This window comes from Megalobrama amblycephala, linkage group LG20 (genome assembly GCF_018812025.1).
Source record: "Megalobrama amblycephala isolate DHTTF-2021 linkage group LG20, ASM1881202v1, whole genome shotgun sequence".
NCBI lineage: Eukaryota > Metazoa > Chordata > Actinopteri > Cypriniformes > Xenocyprididae > Megalobrama > Megalobrama amblycephala.
Genome location: NC_063063.1, coordinates 1,767,379 through 1,789,138, shown reverse-complemented (window position 1 = coordinate 1,789,138; position 21,760 = coordinate 1,767,379). Strand labels below are relative to the sequence as shown.

Here is a 21,760-nt window from a genome sequence, read left to right as displayed (position 1 = left end):
ATATCGGTCGATGACTGAAATTGATATATGAACTCTTTTCACCATCAAAAAGCTGAAAAAAGGAAAAAAAATCTTTAAATGCACTCTGTGGCTCAAGAAAACCCACAATAAATAGAGCCCATTGCTTGGCTCTCATTGTGCTGTGGCTGACCATACGACGAACCACGACCTTCCAGCGATGCATGTTCCACCTCAACAGACGAACGTTAAGACACATTCCACTATCGTCCGCTTCTACACACACGCCCACAGCGGCTGATCATCATTCATCAGCAGCCTATAGCACAGTCTTGGGTGAGATGTGAAATACAGGCAGAGGAAGATCTGAAGCACAAGGCTTCATTCGTCATGCATCAACTTGATGGATGATGCGGTGTTAATAACCAAAGCTCAATGCGTAAAAAGAAGCTGAGTGATTTACCCTTTTATGTATTCTTATAGCTCCCTGCCCATCCCCCCATCTGCCTTATGCTACCTGCTGAACATCAAGGCATCTGCTGGGAGGAGATGTCAAAGCACGAACCGTGAATTTATTTGCACGCCGCTCTTGAATGATTGACTATAATTGCTCATATAGTTTTGTATAAAGATGCTTAAAGGGTTAGTTCAGCCAAAAATGAAAAAAATGTCATTAATTACTCACCCTCATGCCGTTCCACACCCGTAAGACCTTCGTTCATCTTCGTAGCGCAAATTAAGATATTTTTGATAAAATCTGATGGTTCAGTGAGGCCTGCATAGATGACATTTCCTCTCTCAAGATCCATTAATGTACTAAAAACATATTTAAATCAGTTCATTGGTTCTACCTTAATATTATAAAGCGATGAGAATATTTTTTTTTGTGCCAAAAAAAACAAAATAACGACTTTTTAACAATATCTAATGATGGCTGATTTCATAACACTGTTTCTTGAAGCTTCGGAGCTTTACGAATCGAATCAGTGGATTGGAGCGCCGAGGTCACGTGATTTCAGCAGTTTGATACGCGATCCGAATCACTGATTTGACTCAAAAGATTCATAACGCTCTGAAGCAGTGTTTTGAAATCAGCCATCACTAGATATTGGTATTGTTTTTTAACTGCTTTATAATATTAAGATATAACTCACATGAACTGATTTAAATATGTTTTTAGTACCTTTATGGATCTTGCTGACTATGCAGGCCTCGCTGAGCCATCGGATTTCATCAAAAATATCTTAATTTGTGTTCTGAAGATGAACGAAGGTCTTACGGGTGTGGAACGACATGAGGGTGAGTCATTAATGACATTATTTCCCACTGATTTCCAACACAGATGTGCTATTTTCATTTATCGTTCCTCATTTATTCATCTATTTGGTAAAAGCCATGTAATATGCCGGACAATGTACAGTCAGTAGGGATGTTATAGTGAGGAATTTTTCACACCAATAAATAAAGTTGCTACAACACTGGTATTACTGATTACACTGGGGAATCGCTATTAATATGTGGTGTATTGAAATCGCTCTTGAATGCGCGCTCGCCTTTTACTTTCGAATTTGCGATCGCATGTTCTCTGTGAATAGGGAGTGGCGGAACTGACCACACATTTTACAAGATATTTGTCAATGATGCTTCGGATCTGTTGCGCACCATATCCTCCGCCATCGTCTTGTCAGTCATCTCTCCTTACACTCGTCACGTGATAAAGCTGCTTGTAGCATCTGTTGTCCAACTGAACTAAATGTTTTTATTTCTATAAAAAAGCAAAACAACGGTGGACAAGTAATGCAATCGGGTGTATGGCTGTCTAACAATGACTACTGCAGCAAGCCTAACAGTTACTCGGTCATTTTCACAAAATAAACCCTTCAGGGCCTCTCTGAATTGCGTCAGGGTCTTACATCACCCTGAAGGGGTTTGTTTTGCGATAACGACCAGATGACTGTACATTATATTTTCTTTATTTCCCAAAGGACATTACATTAATGCACATGGCAGATGCTTTTATCCAAAGCAATTTGCATTGACATTGCAAGGTATACATTTTATCACTTTTATCAGTTTGTCATGCATTCCCTGGAAATGAAACCCATAACCTTGATGTTTTTCCTTGATGTTGGAATGTTACTATGCTGTTTACAGCCACATAAATCAGCCTTTCAAGATATTAATGTAATAAAGAATCTGTGCAATCATTTTTATAATTTTATATATATATTAAAAAAGGCAATGTTGTTCAGAATGAGGAGTTCTACCATGTGGTATGAATGGCATGGGCGTGTGCAAAAAAAAATTGCGTGATATACAATCCTTTATGCATGTTTTTTCGAGATACGCAAATGTCCTCAAAGGCAGTCTTGGCATCTTGGATAAAGACATGCCAATGTTCAAGTCAATCAGATGTCAGGTTGCGTAGTTATAGCCATTTTTAAATTTTATTCATGTTATAGCACCACCAAGTAGCCAGTCACCGCATCCGTTCTCACTTGACCACAGAATGAGCTCTTACATATGTAAGGAGCCCCGGACATGACATGCAGGAAAAAAACAGTAGGCTAAATCGTGCGCACGATTTACTAATTCATTCCCTTGTATTACTAAAACATGCACACAATTTACTATTTCGTTCCCTCGATTTATAAATCATGCTCATGAATTGGTAAATTGTGCGCACAATTAAATTTTTTTTCTTGCATGTCATGTGCAGGGCTCTGTACATATGTGTGCCGAGTTTCGTGCAAATATCTCATTCCGTTCACAAGTTATAGTCATTTTAGCAAACGTGGCTCCACCAACTTTGAATGTTTTGGCGGCCCTTATAGACCGTGAATCAAAATATCAACTTTTTTTGGATAATTATTGACAATCAGACTCCAGAGAATCGTGCTGCACTTGTTTGGTTCAGATCTGGCCAAAAACCTCGGACCAGTTTGCAAAAGTACTGTAGGTTTTGCAAAAAATCCAAAAATTTCACCCAAGCGACGGTCAAATCCGAGGCATGCATTCTGTCCGTCTTGAGCCAAGGATTTCAATGATAGAAGACACTTGAGTCTACGCCTAACGTTTAGGAGTTATGAGCAATTTCATACTTTTCACCACTGTAGTGCACCCGTTAAGCCAATTGGGGTGAGCATTGGTGACGTTGTAGACGATGTGAGTACTACCAGCCCTCAAAGTTTCAAGTCTCTATGATTTACGGTTTGGTCTGGGAGGAGAATGCTGATCCTTGGAAATTTGAACATTTACAATAGGGTTTCAGTGCTACGCACTTGAACCCCTAAATATAATATCACACCTATTTTTCTTAAATGCAGCTGCCTTTATATTTTTGGAAGGGGGTCCATGACATTTAGAGGTTCATGGGATTAAAACGTTTGAAAACCCCTGCTCTCGGTTGTGACTTATTGTTACTAATCTTAATCTGAGGTGGAGTTTATCTAAGGTGCTAAATTTATGCGCCACTGTCATCATGCACAACTTGAAAACATTCTTTCCACTATATTTTAATTGCAACTTTAGAGGCAACTATTCTCAGAGTCGATCCCCACCGTGCCAAAACAGGCAGTTTTGGTGACCACATCCTAGAAACGCCCCTGACAGAGTGGGAAGGTATGAATCATCGTGTAGAGAGATTTGCGCTCTGGGTGTCTGCACTCTATTCCAGCTGACTTCGGCACTGAAATGCTCAATCTTTTCAAAAACTGATTGGCGCAAAACATTTGTGTAAACCAGAGTGCAGTGAAAATTATTCTGTCATGAAGTCCACCAATTTACAGCTTTGAGGTAAGGTTTTAAAACATTGAATGTTTGTATTTCTGCTAAAAACATCAAAGCCAAAAGGTTCCATTAATGCAAAATATTCATAGAAATAAAATTTAGTGAGTGAAGAATGTTAAATATCATATTTATCAATGATTTGTCAATGAATTATGTGTATCTCACACAGCAGAACAAGGCCACTTATTATGACTTGCAACTTTAAGATGGCTATAACTACAATTGTATATAGTGGTAGCTAAATGTTGGCAGTTTTACCCATCAGAAAGTTCTGCTTATGTATCATAACCATATCGAGTAAGACATGCAGAAACCCCTTGTTTTACCAATGCAGACCATCTCTTCCTCTGGTCAGCGTTAGACAGAGCATTGGTACTGAACCCACCACACCCATAGACACAGCTAATACAATCAAGAAGCCTGCAGCTCTGATGACGACGAGACATTACGGAAAAGGCCATTGGAGACAGACCCAGCAGCCATCACACATTTGTCTCACTAAGAGTCTGACTCAATACCTCCACTTCTAGAAAACATTTCATTCTAGTGGAGACGGCAAATTATATATAAAAAGTCTGCAACAAAAAGGTGGAAGAGTTGTCTCCTGCCAATTTGGGGGAAAATTTGAATGTTTTTGTTGTTACACACAGAAGGAAAAGAGAAAGAGTGGTAATTCAAAACATTTTTGGTTTTCCTTCAAGGCTTCAACATACTGCAGAATGATACGAGACATCTAACATGGCTATATTGTAAAAAAGTTCGGGACAGTGGTCAATTATACAATTTAGCGTCATTATATCAAAATAGTTGTGCTGCTGTAACCAATCAAAAAAGCAGGTATTCCAAAGAACCAGGTAATAGAGTGCAACAGTGCCCGCCCACTTTTTTCAGTGGTGTTGTTCCGAAAGTATTTTTTCCTATTCATTTCTCCCATTGGGATTTCAAAAAAAGTCTTTGTTAAAGAGTTATAAGCCATGAATCAAGCCATCAAATCAAACTTTGATTTTAAGCAAAAAAGTATATGAAATCTGGACAAAAATTCAAAGGTATAAGACTGTGTACTTAAAGGGATAGTTCACCCAAAAATGAAAATTTGATGTTTATCTGCTTACCCCCAGCGCATCCAAGATGTAGGTGACTTTGTTTCTTCAGTAGAACACAAATTGTGATTTTTAACTCCAACTGTCGCCGTCTGTCAGTCAAATAATGCGAGTGAATGGGAACTCTATCAATAATCAATGTGTCGTCACGAGCCGCAGGGTTTAATTTGGATTTGTCTATGCAAGTTTTTTCGACTCTTATTGATAGAGTTCCCATTCACTCGCATTATTTGACTGACAGACGGCAACGGTTGGAGTTAAAAATCATCATTTGTGTTCTACTGAAGAAACAAAGTCACCTACATCTTGGATGCCCTGGGGGTAAGCAGATAAACATCAAATTTTCATTTTTGGGTGAACTATCCCTTTAACGGCTTTACTGAGGAAAAGAGGTACAATCACATGAAGCACTGAACACAGCATAATCAAATTAAAAATCAAATATTTAGGTGTTTTGAGAGTATAGAGAGACTGGCTCCATTACATCATTCACAGTGCTTCATGAGCTAATGTTTCACTTGTCATGACTCTCTGGTGGATTTTTCTGTACACCATCATGTGTAATGAAGTTTTTCACCACTAGTTCTGCTGTTAAACACAATTATTTTAAAAATAAGCTTAAATAATGCAGACTGACTGCTTCAGCAAAAGCATAATACCATCCATTAACAACCTTGTAGCTCACAGTAGGTCTGTCTTTAAAGGTTTGTAAGTTATCATTCAAAATCAATTCCCCTATGGAGAAAATGAATGGGACTCTTAGAGACACTCACCAGTGGACTGGGAGTGAAAAATAATATAAAAAAGCCAGACAAGCATTGATTTTGACTCTACAGCCCAAAGGCATAAGATGACTTGTGCTGGACCGAAGTGTTTGCTGGACTGACTCGTATAAATTATCCATGGTGACATAAATTGTCCGTAGTCCAGCCTGAAGCCTCGAGCACCACAGCTTGTGTGTGTGGCCTGTTTCCAAATTTTATAAATCAGTCAAAATCTGTTTAATTCCCAATTTTTTTTATATATATATCTAAATAGGTTATACTCCAAAAATCTTTGTTTGACTACAAAAGAGTGCCGGCATCTCAAGAGTATATTATGTGAAATGGCAAACAGCAGAGGTTTCTATATCAAGTGCACCTCTGACTAAATTACACTCTGGAGATCCTATTAGAGTAGGAGAACTCATTCCCTTTGGGCATGACAAAACAAGCAACTGATAGAGGAGAATCCCAGATAAATTTACCAGAGGGTAACTGGTACAGACCAAAAAGGATGATGCTTCGTATTCTGCTGCAGGAGATGAAGCTGAACACAAAGCAAACACAGCACGGTAGGGCTGGGTAAAAAATATTGATTTCTCGATTTTAATCAATTCTCATTTTTACGAACCGATATCGATTCTTAAATCCCAAGAATCGATTAGTCTAGTCTGTTTTCAGTTGATGAATGAGCAGAATATGTAACGCCTCCCATCCAATTAATCGCAATAATCTTTGTTTCTTTTGATATGAAGCAAAGTCTCAGATTTCAAATGACGTCCATCTTATCATGAGATTCAACAAATAAATACCGTTTTGGCGCTGTTTAATGTGGCGTGACGGATCGCTTTAGCGCCTCAGTTAAAGAGAAGCATGTTATCATCCTCTCCTCCGCTTTAATACCAGTTACAGCGAAATAAACATGAATGAACATCTGAAGGTATGTTAAAATATACAGTACAACTTACTGAAATCCGTATCATGTCTCGTGTAATCGCTCAATCAGTGCTTCAACCTCGGAAAGACGTCAATAAAACAGCTTCAATGTCACGTGACGTCACATTTACCTCAGAAAAACATATTCAGTGACCATAAACTCATAAGTCAGCTAGAAAAGTGAACTCTAGAAAGCAGCATTCTGATAAATATAGCTATGCACCGTTCACATATTCATTATAATGTTCTTCAATATTTAATGCATGTTTGAATAAATCAGTTATTACAGCCACGATTTAAATGTTTATATTTCAAAAAAAGTAGAAATATGATTATGTAATTCTAAACTTTATTTATAATAAAAACATCATTGAGTGTAATTTTAGTGTTTGTATATAAATAAGTTAATTTAATCTTCAATATTATTATAGTAGTACCAGCTGACTCTCATGTGTAGTTTACAGCATCAGTTGAGAGATTTTTTTCCTCTAGAAAATTTGCCATGTACTGAAACTGAAATACTACATCCAAAATAATCGATATTGAATCGAATCGAAATCGTAATTGAATCGAATAGAAAGTATGTGAATCGTAATTGAATCGAATCGTGAAAATTGTGTCAATACCCAGCCCTACAGCACGGTTATAATAATAGTTAACTAAAAAACTAATTTTGTTATTTGAAATAAAATAGATATGAACTAAATTATATATACTATGTATACTCACGACAAAGTTGTTTTTCATTCTTCGTTTAGGGGTAACATGAAGTTTGAAATACATGAGCAGCAATATACTGTTATCGAACATCTGATGTCGCACAACTTCATTTCCTACTATAAAGCGCCTATCCAGCTATCATGTTTTCACCTGTGGAGATCTTACCTCCATGGACTCAACAGATCAAATGAGCCAGAGAAAAGCTCTGCATGAAAGAAGGCGGAGCCTCAGAGCACACCTTCTATTACGTTATAGTCACGGACCAATGGTAGTACGAAGGTGTTTTGCAACTGGAGCAAATTTTTGAGTTCGCTTTGAACTCCCAAAACGAACTTCGTTGTGGCCTGATTTTGTTCGAAATGACGTCACATCAGTTTGTTCTTTGATTTCGTTTGAAGTATATCGGGCCTTTAGAGCTGCACAATTCTGGATAAATTGAGTATTTTTTGTTAAAATATTTATAAAAAACTATTTTTTTTTTTGTTTGTTTGTTTCAGATAGAGATCACGATTCTCTCAAAACCATCAATGGTTGACTTTTTAATATTCATATGTTAATGCAGTTATCACATTTACCTAATTTGCCAATAAACCAGTTTTATTGATTGCAATAAAGACGAAGCTATTGGGACCGTTTATAAATGCCGTGTCTGTAATTAGACACACACACATTATTTTCTCCAGCACTTCAAATGTTATTTTTAATGTGATGACCACAAACATTACTTGTTCATCCTTCTGAGATTGTCCCCATTGTAAAACCGAACGTTTAAAAAAGTAGGAAATTCAACATTTGGTAGAAAACACTTATTTAAAAATAAAAAAGACAATAATTACCACTTTAACCAGCAGGTGGCGGCAAAGTAGCATTTATTTGCGCATATATCAGCCATTTCCTCTAATCACTTTTCACTTCGTTTTTGACTAAATATTAAACATTATAAAATAACTAGGTTTAAAAACACATTTTGTCAATGTGAAGTATGAAATACTCAAATCTGATGAAAAACAATAACTTTTCTTGTGAATGAATGACACAGAAAGCGAGCGTCGCTCTCTCTTTATAATCACAGCAGCTGTCAGTCAGAGAGCACAATGATTTCATGCACACTTGTGAAAACACACACTTTATTCAATTAATCTAACTAAAGCACACAATAAATATTTAATTTTTGAAGCTTTTTTTTCACATAAAAGTGTGAAAACTGATGGTCGATTTGAATTTAGCCAAGGAGGAACACTGAGGTACGTCTTTATTTATTTATTTTTTATGCCGTCTTATATTTGAATAACTAAATTAATGCTATGCCTGACTATTTAAGTGACTATATTCTGATTATAAACTAAGTATTACACTACTGATCCTCAACACACCAGCACATGACTCTCACCGGGAGTTTTCCAGCTGGCTTATATTAATGTGGAAGTTCTAAAGAACGCTCCGTGCATATAGTCAGTTCTGAACAGACAACTAAACAAACATGTAATTTACTAGAGGTTCTGACAAAATTTAAATTGCTGCAGTCTATTTTAAATGTTTAATTTGAATGAATTCTTTTTTTTAAATCTGTTCGAATGAATGATTCAATGACTCAAAGACTTCATTACTGGATGAATCAGTGTTTTTGAATGAATCTCTTGAATGAATGATTCAATGACAAATAAATTTAACAGGCACTTATCGCCACCTACTGGTGTAACAGTGTAGTTGATATAATCATTATTTGAAGCGCCAAGTTACTTTCAAAAGGTGATTTGCTCTATTTTGATCGCTACCGTAGACATTAGTGTTTATATCCAAACTTTTATCCCAGTACTTCTTTAATAATTCGAATATTTGTAAGACACATAACCATACTGTGATGTTGAAGCTGTTTAATATCTATTCATGATAACTGCTCACAATGATACTAAAATGATTTATCATTCACTGAATATTTAGTATCTTCAGCAACTATCCTACATGGTTTTGGTGAAGCTTTCTTTTGTTCGTGAAACTCAAAGAGGACTTTTAAAGAAACTTACTGATCACTTTTTCCATGCATTTATGCCATGAATGGAGACTGAAGCTGTCAAGCTTCAAAAAAGACACAAAAGCACCATAAAATTCTCATAAAAAGTGGTTGGTATGACTCATGAAGTCTTCTGAAGCCATACAACAGACTACAATTCTCCTTTTGTGAACAACATGAGTAAATGATGACAGTTTTCCCCTCTGCTTCTGTGTTTGTCATCCTTAAATCATGGAAGACTTGAAAAGTCTAATTTACTTGTACGTCTCTTTTCATCACCTACAGCCAGGTCCAAGAGCATGGTGATGGGAGAGCCATCACGTGGCTCATGTCGGCCCACCTCTCCAAGTCTCCAAGAGGGGGTGCTAAAGGCTGGCTGGCTGAAGAAGCAGAGGAGCATCATGAAGAACTGGCAGCTGCGCTGGTTCGTGCTGCGTGCCGACCATCTCTACTTCTATAAGGATGAGGAGGAGACCAAACCACAGGTACGTTCAGCTTCAGAGACCTTTCTCTTCACAACTCCAAAAATCTTCTACCTGAAATGACTACTGCTGAATTTGCACCACTGCACTATGGAGATGGTTTTCCAATGGTAGCATGCAAAGTCCTGTACTGTAAATTGAAACTGAATTAGACACACCCATTGGATTAGACACGCCTCTTTCCAAAACTCTACCATACAAAGATGCTACTATAATCAAAGATTGAGAAACAAAACAAACTGTATTTGATTCACTAAAAGGAACTGACTCATAAGAATCATCCCACTTATGCCTTCACATTGCCACCAAAATCCAAGCTTGCACATTGCTTTTAACAGGTTTATGATCACCTCATATTAAGCGATCAATACCGTCCACCCCCGTCAGTCAGACTGATATGTGTGATGAACTGCGTCAATCACAGGAGACTGTCAATACTCATCCAAGCACCATTAATCTGAGCCCATGCTGCGCTGGCTAGGATGTGTGTGAAAATGTCAATCCCACCCACTTTTCCTGCCTTTAATCAATGGGATTCAAAGTGGAAGGGCTGTGTAGGCAAATCTCAGAGCAAATCACACACTGAGATAAAAGGAGGCAACGGAGACCGGCCATATTGAACAGTGTGCGGTCCGTGCAGACCTTACATCATGATCTGGGGCTTTTAATTGGTTGTTCACAAAGAGAACAGGGGCCAGATTAACGAGATATTATTATAAATAAAATTAATTCCTATTTTCTTCTTATTTTCTTACTTAAAGGGTTAGTTCACACAAAAATGACTCACTCACCCTCATGCTGTTCCACACCTTCGTTCATCTTCAGAACACAAATTAAGATATTTTTGATAAAAATCCGATGGCTCAGTGAGGCCTCCATTGACAGCAAGTTAATTAACACTTTCAATGCCCAGAAAGCTACTAAAGACATATTTAAAACAGTCATGTGACTACAGTTCAACCTTAATGTTATGAAGCGACGAGAATACTTTTTGTGCACCAAAAAAACAAACTAAATAACGACTTTATTCAACAATATCTAGTGATGGGCGATTTCAAAACACTGCTTCATGAAGCTTCGAAGCTTTACGAATCTTTTGTTTCGAATCCATGGTTTGGAGCGTAATGAGGCTTCGTTATGTCATAAGTGTTTGGCAGTTGGCAGTTTGATTCACGCTCTGAACCACTGATTCGAAACAAAAGATTCGTAAAGCTTCGAAGCTTCATGAAGCAGTGTTTTGAAATCGGCCAAGATATTGTTGAATAAAGTCGTTATTTAGTTTTTTTGTATTCTCGTCGCTTTATAACATTAAGGTTGAACCACTGTAGTCACATGACTGTTTTAAATATGTCTTTAGTAGCTTTCTGGACATCTGAAAGTGTTAATTATCTTGCTGGCAATGCAGGCCTCACTGAGCCATCTGATTTTATCAAAAATATCTTAATTTGTGTTCTGAAGATGAACGAAGGTCTTACGGGTGTGGAATTAATGACAGAATTCATTTTTGGGTGAACTAACCCTTTAAGAATAAAGCGAAGATTATTTTGTATTCCAAACATTTCTTAAGAATGTTCTAAAGACAAAACTTAAGAAGAATTTAAATTCTTGAAAAGAATGTTCCTTAATATCATTGTAAATAACGTTTTAGGATTGTCTTGAAAATTGCCAAATACATTCAGCTGCCTGGCTAAAAGCACTGGAGAGATTCTGACCCCAAATCTACATACAATTTGCCGCCCTGGTGAATAATCTCTGGAATTCATTCAGTTAGTTTATCTAATTGAAGGAGGCACTATGAAATGTGTAATATGGCAAACCACCATGTTCAAGCTTTTGATAATACAATAGTTTCACATTTCCAGAAGACTATTTGATGATTATTAAAGAATTACATTCAAGAGTGCATAGTAATTAAGTTTGACTGATTTCAGAGATCAATAGAGGTTAAGTGATGCATTTCTAACTATTTATCTGTGCAGGGCTGCATCTCACTGAAGGGCAGCCAAGTGAACGAGCTGACAGCCAACCCAGAAGAACCCGGTCGACATCTTTTTGAGATTGTGCCAGGTGAGCAGATCTTCAAATCAATGCTGTCCTATACTGAAACCAGCATGTAACGCTAGCTGCTTTTCCATTACGCTTCAAATAGTGCAAATTGAAATTGCGAATAGAATGTGAAACAATTCAATTTTGCAAAAAACTCCCATATATCACAAGAAAGTTTTTACGCTTGTATGAGGTGGTTTTTCAGGCAATTTGAAAAAGGAATATTTTGCAAAAACTGCAATGGAAATTTGCATTTACAGATCACCTGGCGTACGTAAAAGTCGATCATTCTTTAAAGATGGAGCGGTATGTTTGGAGAGAAGACGAGACTTTATTAAACTCATAAAAGACAAGAATTACAGGAACACTGGATTCTAAACAACAAAGAAATGCTACACTTTATTAAGACCTCGAAGCAGATATGACGGAGAAAAACCCAGAAACACCTCATACGTGGCTGGTCCCAAGTAAAAGCGGCTTTCCTTGCAATTAGTGCTTGGATAACATGCCTACATCTCCTTTAATTAAAAATAATGGCTGCGATATACTTGAACCTACCAACATACGTTGGCATGATTTTTGTAATGACTTATCGCAAGGGGAAAAAATACGTTTTAGTTGCATAACTAACCATCATTTCGCAATAGTTTTTTATCAACATTTGTAAAATATCGCAAAAGTTTTGTGCAAATCTGTAATGGAAAGCCGGCTACTGTCTATATGGTTTCTGAATGTCAGGAAATCAAATGGGCCTTTCAGAAAATACTTATTACAGAGGGGTCATTTTGGGTGATTTTGCCCCAACCTGATTTACTGATGCTCAATGTCTGTTTGTTTGTTTTATTTATGACAAGTAAATAACACATCAGTGTGACACCCATCAGAGCTCTTGATGACATGCAGTTGGGGTCACAGTGACATTTTTTAACAATATAGCAAAGAAAACAGAATAATTAATTACAGCTGTGCTGTAAACAACATCGCTGAGCTAACCTCCAAATGCCCTCCAAATCCACTGAGTGTTCACAAGATATTAAATTCTCTCTAAATCATGTGCCTGATGTATATCATTGCGCTTGCTAATCATATTAAAATGGGAAATTTTGAAATTCTTATATCTCTGATAATGCAGTCCTGGTCTGTGCAGATCCTGGTTAAAAATAATCTAACCCTTGTTGGTAAACATGCATTTGGTGCATTATTTTCCAGAGCAATGCGCACTAAGAATGGGAATATTTAGGCACATAAACTTAATAATATAACATAACAAATTATAATGTGTGCTATTTTGGTAACACTTTATTTGAAGACTTACATGTAATGTATTATAAAAGTATTTTAATGCATTAACTGTGCCTTTTGTAATGAAATAATTGTAACTGTTATAATACTTATTTATTCATTATGGAAGCTTGTTTCCACCATGAAATAAAAAATAAAAAAGGTAATTGCGGCTTTTTCTCTCACAATTCTGACCTTTTTTCTCAGAATTGTGATATAAGCTCACAAATGCGAGTTATAAATTCAGAATTGCATGATATATAGTCAGAATTGCATAATAAAAACTTGCATTTGCGAGAAAAAAAGTCAGAATTGCACACTTTATATCTCGCAATTCTGACTTTTCTCCGAATTTTTTATTTAGTGGTGGACAAAAGCTTCCCTAATTAATCGCTAAACTTTTAGAAAGTATAATGCATTACAACACGTGACAAACAACTTATTTCAGGTGTGACAAGGAAGCTGCAAAAATTATAATGCATTTAACTTTGGTTACAAATATTTATGAAAAACTATGATGCATTACAGCGTACATTATGAGTATATTTATAATCCATTATACATACAGGATGGTAACACTTTATTTTGATGGTCCACTTTTGACATTCTACTAACTATAAGTATCTTTGCAACTACATGTCAACTAACTCTCATTAGAGTATTAGTAGGCTGTCTTCTAACACTTTATTTTGATGGTCCTTGTAAAACAATCCAGAATCATTCAATAATCAATCGATTTTTCGCCCCTAAAGTGCATCATAAACATTTAGATAACTGAATTCTGTGTTAGCTTAAGTAATGCACCAAATAAAATAAATAAAATAGCTGAACACACAGCAGTTACCCAGCCCCCAATACCACTTTCTCATGCCAGTTCAGTCAACACACCACCTCGTCCCCAGAGAAGAGCCCTTAACCACATCCTCCGCCTGACCGGCATGCTTCAGCTCCTTTGAGTCAAACAATCTTATTGGCAATGTACCTTTTCCATGCAAAACAAACAATAACATGACAAATGGAAATGATTGTGTTGTGACTCAGAAAATGATCTGAAAACACAACTGCACAGACTGAATCAAGGGATAACTGAGATTCAGAAACATCTATAATGAAATATTGAAGCAATCTTATGATGTTTGGGTCCATAAAACATGGAAAATAAAATCCAAAAATATCCAACAATGGCACCATTCAATGCAGGGAAATAAATGACAAGTGCTACTACAAAAAAGGCATTATTTGGGGAGATTTTCATGCTTTGTGTTTGTGTGGACTCCAGTCATGGAAGCCACTGGATCTTCTAACCCATGCTTGCCTCCACAAAGTTTTAGTTATCTGCCAGTGAGGATTTCTCCAAGTATCAGGTCCTCTGAGATTGATGCATCTGGTGTGCCGTTTGTTTGCTTAAGTGCAGTGAGGTGTTTAGAAAGGACTAACAGAGCAGGCCGTCTCCTTCTGTCAGTCTACCGTGAGAAGTCAGAGGGAATGAGAGAAACAGAAGTGAAGTGGTGCTGCTTGAGCTGAACTGAAAAAAGTAGTTTTTTACTCACCAGGATGTACCATATGGACTAGCGTGATCCAGATTTTTGAGATGTGAGAATGTTTTATTGAAGATTTGCTTCTGAAAATGATGGTTTGAAGCAAACACCTCTGCAGCATGACTTCTGTGTGGTGTGAGAACTTCATGTGCCGCGTTGGGCTTCGTGGCCAGTCTGTTGGAGTAAGAGACATGGCACAACATTAGTCTTCTATACAAGCTCAATCCCTCAAGTGCATCATGGGGCAGGGATGCTGTAAGCCACGGAGGCACAAACCACCACTACCCCAAGGTAATGCCTTTGTTCGTGCACTAAGAAATCAAAGTGACGATAATTTTCTAGCATTTTCTTTAAAATACTGTTACAGCATTGTTAGAGTATGGGTCAATACAGAAATCTACAAAGGGCTAGAAATGCTGGATCAGGATGATGTTATTTTCGTACAGAACAGTTGCATTTGGGACGCCACAATATAGAAATGTGTGACATGAATGCATGAACTTCATCTCCAGAGCCGCTTCATGAGCATTTTACCGTTTCATTTGAGAAAATCTATCGTCATATCATAAACACTCAGAAACTCAAAGGTCTTCACGACGACCCGTCAAAATAAAGGTTTGGTTTAACTTAAAGAAATTGTGACAGAAATATATTACTGTTGTACAGTAGAATTTAGCTATGCCTCAAATGTCATAATAATATTAACACTAATAATAGTAATAATTAATTATTATTAAAACTTCATTTTTTTAAGGAATAATTACAAGGTTTTAATTTTAACAGTAAAAGCTCTGTTTTGCAGCATTTTGTTTGACAAAAAAAGTTTGTTTCATGTCATATGATTATAAGATAAATTAAATTAATGTTTTATGTCTTCATTTGATTGCCAGAAAAATTAAAATACACAACTCAGAATTTCTGAAAAAACAAAAACAAAACATTTCATAGAAATGAAATTTTAAAAAAGTAATACATTTTGTTGTTTTTATAAATTCAATTCATTAGACATGCTTTTTGATTATTAAAATTTAATTAAACCATTAAAATGAAATCCAGAAAACTTGAAAACAGAAAACAGAATTTGGTAAAAAAAAAAATAACATGAAATAAAACAAAACATATTTCATAGGGTCCTAAAAAATGTAATTTTTGTTAAACTTTTAATAAATTGTTAAATTGTGTAATTATCATGATTTCAGTTAATTAGACATGCTTTTCGATTACTAAAATTTAATTTAACCATTAAAATGGAGTCCAAAAAATTAAAACTGGAAAATAAATGGAATCCAGAAAATTAAAATGGAAAAAATAGAATTTAGAAAACAAAATAAAATGGAATTTGGGAAAAAAATTAAACTGATTTCATAGGGCAATTCAGAAAATTCTGATATTAGAACAAAACTACATGTTGTTAAGGTTGCAATGTACATTTGAGCCAACACCAATGTCTATGGTAACATCTTAAACTGTAAAATGACTGTAAAAACTATGATTTAAACAACTTTACAGTTAAAATAATAGAAGTTTTGACAAAAACAAAAAGAAAATGGTAAACCTCATATTTCATATTTTGCAAAAAATGGAAAAGCAAAAATACAGCGGTTACCCCTGTACGTAAAGCAGAGCAGCGCTTATAAACTACTTTATCAGGCATCAAACAGAGATAAGATGAAAATAAGACAGTCAGTTTCCTTCAGATATGTATTCATATAATCACCCTTCCCCAAATAAAAACTCTGCGGAGTGTGTATAGAAAACGTTTCCTGTTTGAATTGGGAAAAATAAGCCCTTACGTTATCAGTCAGATACCAATAATTAAAAACAAATGGTGATATAGTCACCAAAGTAGGATGGCTGAAGATGGTCTCATTAGCTTAAATAAAGACAAGTCCCCAGAATTCACTTAATCAGATAACTGTTGCATACTTTTGCCACAAGCCCATTTTTCTTTTCCCTCCCAGAGTATCAGCAGACATTCTGACACTTCCTGAGGAGACATGAATGCTAAACAAAATGCCACACCATGGTGAGAAATGAGGGGTCCTCATTATGCCTTCAAGTCGGCTTCCACTCTGCGTGAGAGCGTTAGCCTCAGATGTCTCGCTGGGTCTGATTGTCTTATATATCTTAATTGCATCAGTACTTTGTTTTGTCACTTCAGTCAAGTCTGCTGTGAACACTTATCTTCTCATGACTTATTCCTTCAGTCATTTTATCTGGCTGGAAGAATAATAATTTTGCCTTTATCATTGTTAAGCTTTAAATTGAAGCCATTATGGAGGTTGTTCTACTTCTTATCCTTTACTGTTGCAAAGCTTATGGGCATTGGGAAATATCTGTATTACTTTGGTGCTTTCTTTCTTTCTAGGTCTGCTTTAAGTTATAAAGTGTGATGATGTCCAGATGGACTGAACCCCAGTTTGATGCTAAATACTTGATATACTATTGAATATATATATTTCTGCTACATGACATTTACCAGTAAGAGATATAACAAAATTACCATATAAAAACTTGCTAAAAGGTGACTGAAAGTGGTGAAAAACATAAAAACGTACAGCACCTATATACTTCCCTTTATAATTTCAAAGTAAAATCTGTTTAATGAATGCACCTTATGGGTCAATGGCATGACATGGGTCATTTATTTTTACCCAAAGGCCTTAATAATAATAAAAAACAAATATATGACATCCAAAGTATGTACAACTAGGTCTCTTTTATTGAACCCAAAGGGTTTTAATTATATTGTGCTACATATAAAGGTATTTTAAAGATTTTGAAGTGTCAAAAGATCATTTGGTTTAACTGTCCAAAGGCCAATACAGCCATTTCATTTGTGATTAAAATATCTTAAAATGTAATAAATGTATATATATTTTATTCTGGCATGATTTTATAACATCATATATCAACATAGTTCAAAATGGTATTAAAATTATGTGTAGAAGTCATTGCTTTGTTATGAGAAAGAATGAATTTCATTGTCATTCGGAGTAACCAATATAAAGGGACCATTCTGGATCATGCAGTCAGTATCATGTGACAGGATGTGACATCATTCAGACACCTGCAAAGGACCACATGGTCATGAAGCAAAGTAACTAACTCTCTTTTAACTATTTGAAAAATTCATGTTTTCACTTGATCATACGCATGTCCCGAAACATCAGGTCATTCGGTACAACCGCTATAAAACAAATATTTTAAAAACTTGTACTAAATATAAAATGTTTGATTGTCCTTTTGCTTGATGATAGCCTGTTTGCATTGTTTGAAAATATCATCATTCAGTATAACCAAAAGTGTCATTCAGTAAAACCTAAATTTTGGTTAAACCGACTGTCAAATTTTGTCCATCTTGTAAAAAAGGACAAAATCAGTGTTAATTGATTATAAAAACCACATAATATCATTGTTAAGACTTATTTAAACTTCAAAATTAATGATATCTCCATTATGTTTTTTTACACTTTTAAAAACTTTATTCATCAATGACCCTTACACAGGTTCACATTTCTATGTTTGCACAGTTAATTACATCTAAATCCATCTTGGGGAAAACAAACAAACAATGATATTCAATTAATTTAGAAATCAACAACAGAAGGATAGAAACTCCTAATTTGTGTCAAAACTTTTAACTGGGCAAATATTCTGGGTTGCTAGCAATAACAGCAATGTTTAAGAATGTTTAGCCTTTTGCAGTAAAAATAAATGCCTTATGCATAATTTATTTTGCATGAATTTACATGAAACTACACAAGACATATAGGGAGATATGAATCTTTGATGTAGTGGTGAAAAACAGGTAACACCATCATCTCACAGATTGACTCTCTTGATTTCTGTCTCAGCTGGTGAGAAAGACAAGGCTGCGATGAGCCATGAGTCTTTTCTGCTCATGGCCAACTCCCAAAGTGACATGGACGACTGGGTGAAAGCCATCAGACGGGTCATATGGGCTCCATTTGGAGGAGGTAAATGCCAGGTGGACCTCAAGCACAGCTACCAATATAAACCACACAATAAATAACATACTGAAGCTAGAAAACCCCTTGTGATTACTTATCTCTGCCATTGGATAGTATGTTCACATGATAGGCTAGAGATAGTCTAAGCTCACAAAAATATCACTGAGCAGAGTAGGATGCCTCACTATCCAGAGATTAAATTACAAAGGGCCTGTTATTAATAGAAAGTTCAAACAAGTAATGTAAGCAAGTTCAAGTTATCTGCTCTCAGTTAGAGACAATGTGGCAACGTGTCTCCACTTCCATTAGCAGATTAAACAGTGAAAGGCTGAACAGCATGTTGATGCTGGCAGGAACGCTGTCTCGCGCCAAACTGGATTTTTAAAAAACGTGCTTTTAAATTTGGTTTGGATCGATATGATTAAAATTAAGACAAGTTTAGGGACTATATCCACACCAAAACATTCTTTCTGTGTGGTATTCTTGTCGTTAGTACGGTTGAAACGCATCAATAGCAGTTCGCGCCACTTTCTACCACAAACAAGAGAGAACCCGGATGCGCTGACAGGACAGGACATCGATGGAAAGAGAATATATATGTGAAAAACGAGTGTTTCTTTGTACTTCGCGTTCTTTGAAATACTTCGATGCCCGCTGTAATTGCGATTCTTCTTGCTGCTGTACTGTCGTGTGGAGTAAAGCTGTCAGTCAGAAAACTGCAGGTGTGGTAAGAATGAAACGGCATGAACAAAGTCATGTGATCACGTGATTTTTACTACCATACTGCATGTACACAAGTACTATAATGTTTTGGTTGTGGTATTAAAGGGATAGTTCACCCGAAAATGAAAATTTGATCTGCTTACCCCCAGCGCATCCAAGATGTAGGTGTCTTTGTTTCTTCAGTTGAACACAAATGATGATTTTTAACTGCAACCGCTGCCGTCTGTCAGTGGTATAATGCAAGTCAGCGGGAACTTTAAGAGTAAATAAAACACGACAGACAAATCCAAATTAAACCCTGCGGCTCGTGACGACACATTGATGTCTTAAGACACGAAACGATCGGTTTGTGCGAGAAACCGAACAGTATTTATATCATTTTTTACCTCTTATACACCACTATGTCCAACGGCATTCATCACTCGATTCGTGAGGTCTGATCGCGCTCTGACAGCGGCAGTAAATATTGTGTTAAAATATTGTTGAATTTCAGCTTAGCTATATGTTAATTTAATTTTACCGTCACATTTCACATAGTATATGGGCCATTGTACAGAATTGGTGCAAACTGAATGTCACTAACAAACACCTTTTTCTGCAATTAAGCAAAGTTTTTTTGGGTGTTATTCCATAAAATTTATTTTTTTTGTGTGTACAACTGTTCAGATGTGCTGATTAGCATCTTTGAGCGGCTCAAAAGTATCTAAAATTTTCATCATTGTTTTGGTAGTGACAAAAGGGACACATAATCGTTTATTTGGGGGAAATAAACTAAATTTTAGTATCTGCAAATCATAAGCATTTTAGTGCATTTTATTAGGCAAATCATTAGTGTTTTAGTATGTAAGTTAAAATTGTGTCATGTGATGTGGTCACTACCAACACATCACTGTCACTACCGAAACTGTGCAGTCACGACCGAAACATGGGATGTTGTGTCAAAAATAAAGTATATTGAAGATGTTATTATAGTGTTTGGTTCAATTTTAAATTCAAACTAATGAACTTTGAAATCAGTATGATAAACTTTATGCCTTTTACAAACAAAGATTGGATTAAAAATACAACAAATCTCATAAATTACACTTGAAATATTGTTAAAATTGTAATTGTTATTGATTTACCTGTAAAAACTTCTTTTAAAAATGTCAAAAAATATATATTTACAAGGTAGATGTAAATAAAATCTTAATAGGTCAATGTGACCCTTCTTATTAAATGATTTATCATTGTGTTTCAGTAGTGACAAATTTGGGGAGAAGAAAAATATTCCAAAACTTTCTTAAAATACAATATGAGAATTAACTGCACAGTTACTAGAAATGCGTACCTTGGATATTATACAATTTGCATACATACAAAATGTGTGGAAAAAGACGTTTTCAACTCTGACTTTGAACCAATTCTGTAGAAAGGCCCACATATATCAGTATACTGTACGTAAATTACCTCTTTAGTTGTCGATATCGGGGGCTGATATTAAAAAATCCATACTGGCCGATGACTAAGTTAATAGGCTTGTTTTATCCCTGTATATATTACCTGAATTACCTTTTTTAAGCATGTGGACTAAATGCCATGGCACACTATCAGTCTGTTTTGACTGCTCATGTACAGTATAAGAATCTGTCGTTTTAAAAATGAACTGATTCATATTCTCTTCAGGCATATTTGGGCAGCGTTTGGAGGACACCGTACAGTATGAAAGGAAGTTTGGTCCTCGTCTCGCCCCTCTCTTGGTTGAGCAGTGTGTGGATTTCATTAGGGAACAGGGGCTTGATGAAGAAGGTCTGTTCCGGATGCCAGGCCAAGCCAACCTCGTTAAAGAGCTTCAGGAGGCCTTTGACTGTGGAGATAAACCTCAGTTTGACAGGTACCTCCGAGCAAAGACACGGAACCAATAAACTGTCTCCAACTGCTGGTACTAACTCTATAATTGCCATCTATAGTAACACTGATGTCCACACTGTGGCTTCCCTGCTGAAGCTGTACCTCAGGGAGCTGCCCGAGCCAGTCGTTCCCTTCTGCAAGTATGAGGATTTCCTCACTTGTGCTCAGCTCCTGGCCAAAGATGAGGAGGAGGTTAGTGACTGCATAACATCTAAACATATATGAAGTGCAGGAACAAATCTGGGTGTATCTGAAAACACCTACATGATCCAAGTGTGTCTTTAACTAGAGTACATGTTTATTTTCTTCATAAATGGTGAGTGGAATGAAGTGTTTAACCTGGATATGTTTAAACACAGTTGTTTTTGTGTTATGATGAACAGTGTTGGGTAAGTTACTCGAAAAAAGAGTAATTAATCACTAGCTACTAATTGCATTGTCAACAGTGTAATAAGATTACTGTACTAATTACTCTCTCTAAAATGTAGTACATTAATACTAATTACTTTCTAAATCGCATATCAAACTCGACCAGTTGAACAATACAACAC

At 36.1% G+C, this 21,760-nt stretch overlaps 1 protein-coding gene and 1 long non-coding RNA gene across 4 annotated transcripts in view; one reads left to right on the top strand and one right to left on the bottom strand.

Moving 5' to 3' along the window:
* The window catches only part of si:dkey-191m6.4 (rho GTPase-activating protein 22), a 32,748-nt gene that overhangs the window by 1,319 nt on the left and 9,669 nt on the right, over positions 1-21,760 (top strand). The window contains exons 1-6 of one of the 3 annotated variants that reach the window (XM_048171166.1): positions 3,636-3,753; positions 9,561-9,760; positions 11,737-11,824; positions 18,480-18,602; positions 20,985-21,192; positions 21,269-21,401. In XM_048171166.1, coding sequence (XP_048027123.1) covers positions 9,575-9,760; positions 11,737-11,824; positions 18,480-18,602; positions 20,985-21,192; positions 21,269-21,401 — 738 coding nt within the window. In that variant the 5' untranslated portion in view covers positions 3,636-3,753; positions 9,561-9,574. Of the gene's footprint in view, positions 1-3,635; positions 3,754-9,560; positions 9,761-11,736; positions 11,825-18,479; positions 18,603-18,671; positions 19,319-20,984; positions 21,193-21,268; positions 21,402-21,760 lie in introns of those variants that run through there. The other 2 variants (XM_048171165.1, XM_048171168.1) reach the window with 2 other exon arrangements.
* On the bottom strand, positions 13,398-19,508 carry LOC125255732. The gene is made up of 3 exons (XR_007181974.1): positions 19,463-19,508; positions 14,635-14,796; positions 13,398-14,547 (listed from the first exon to the last, which is right to left on the bottom strand). It is a non-coding gene; the product is annotated as an uncharacterized LOC125255732 (long non-coding RNA).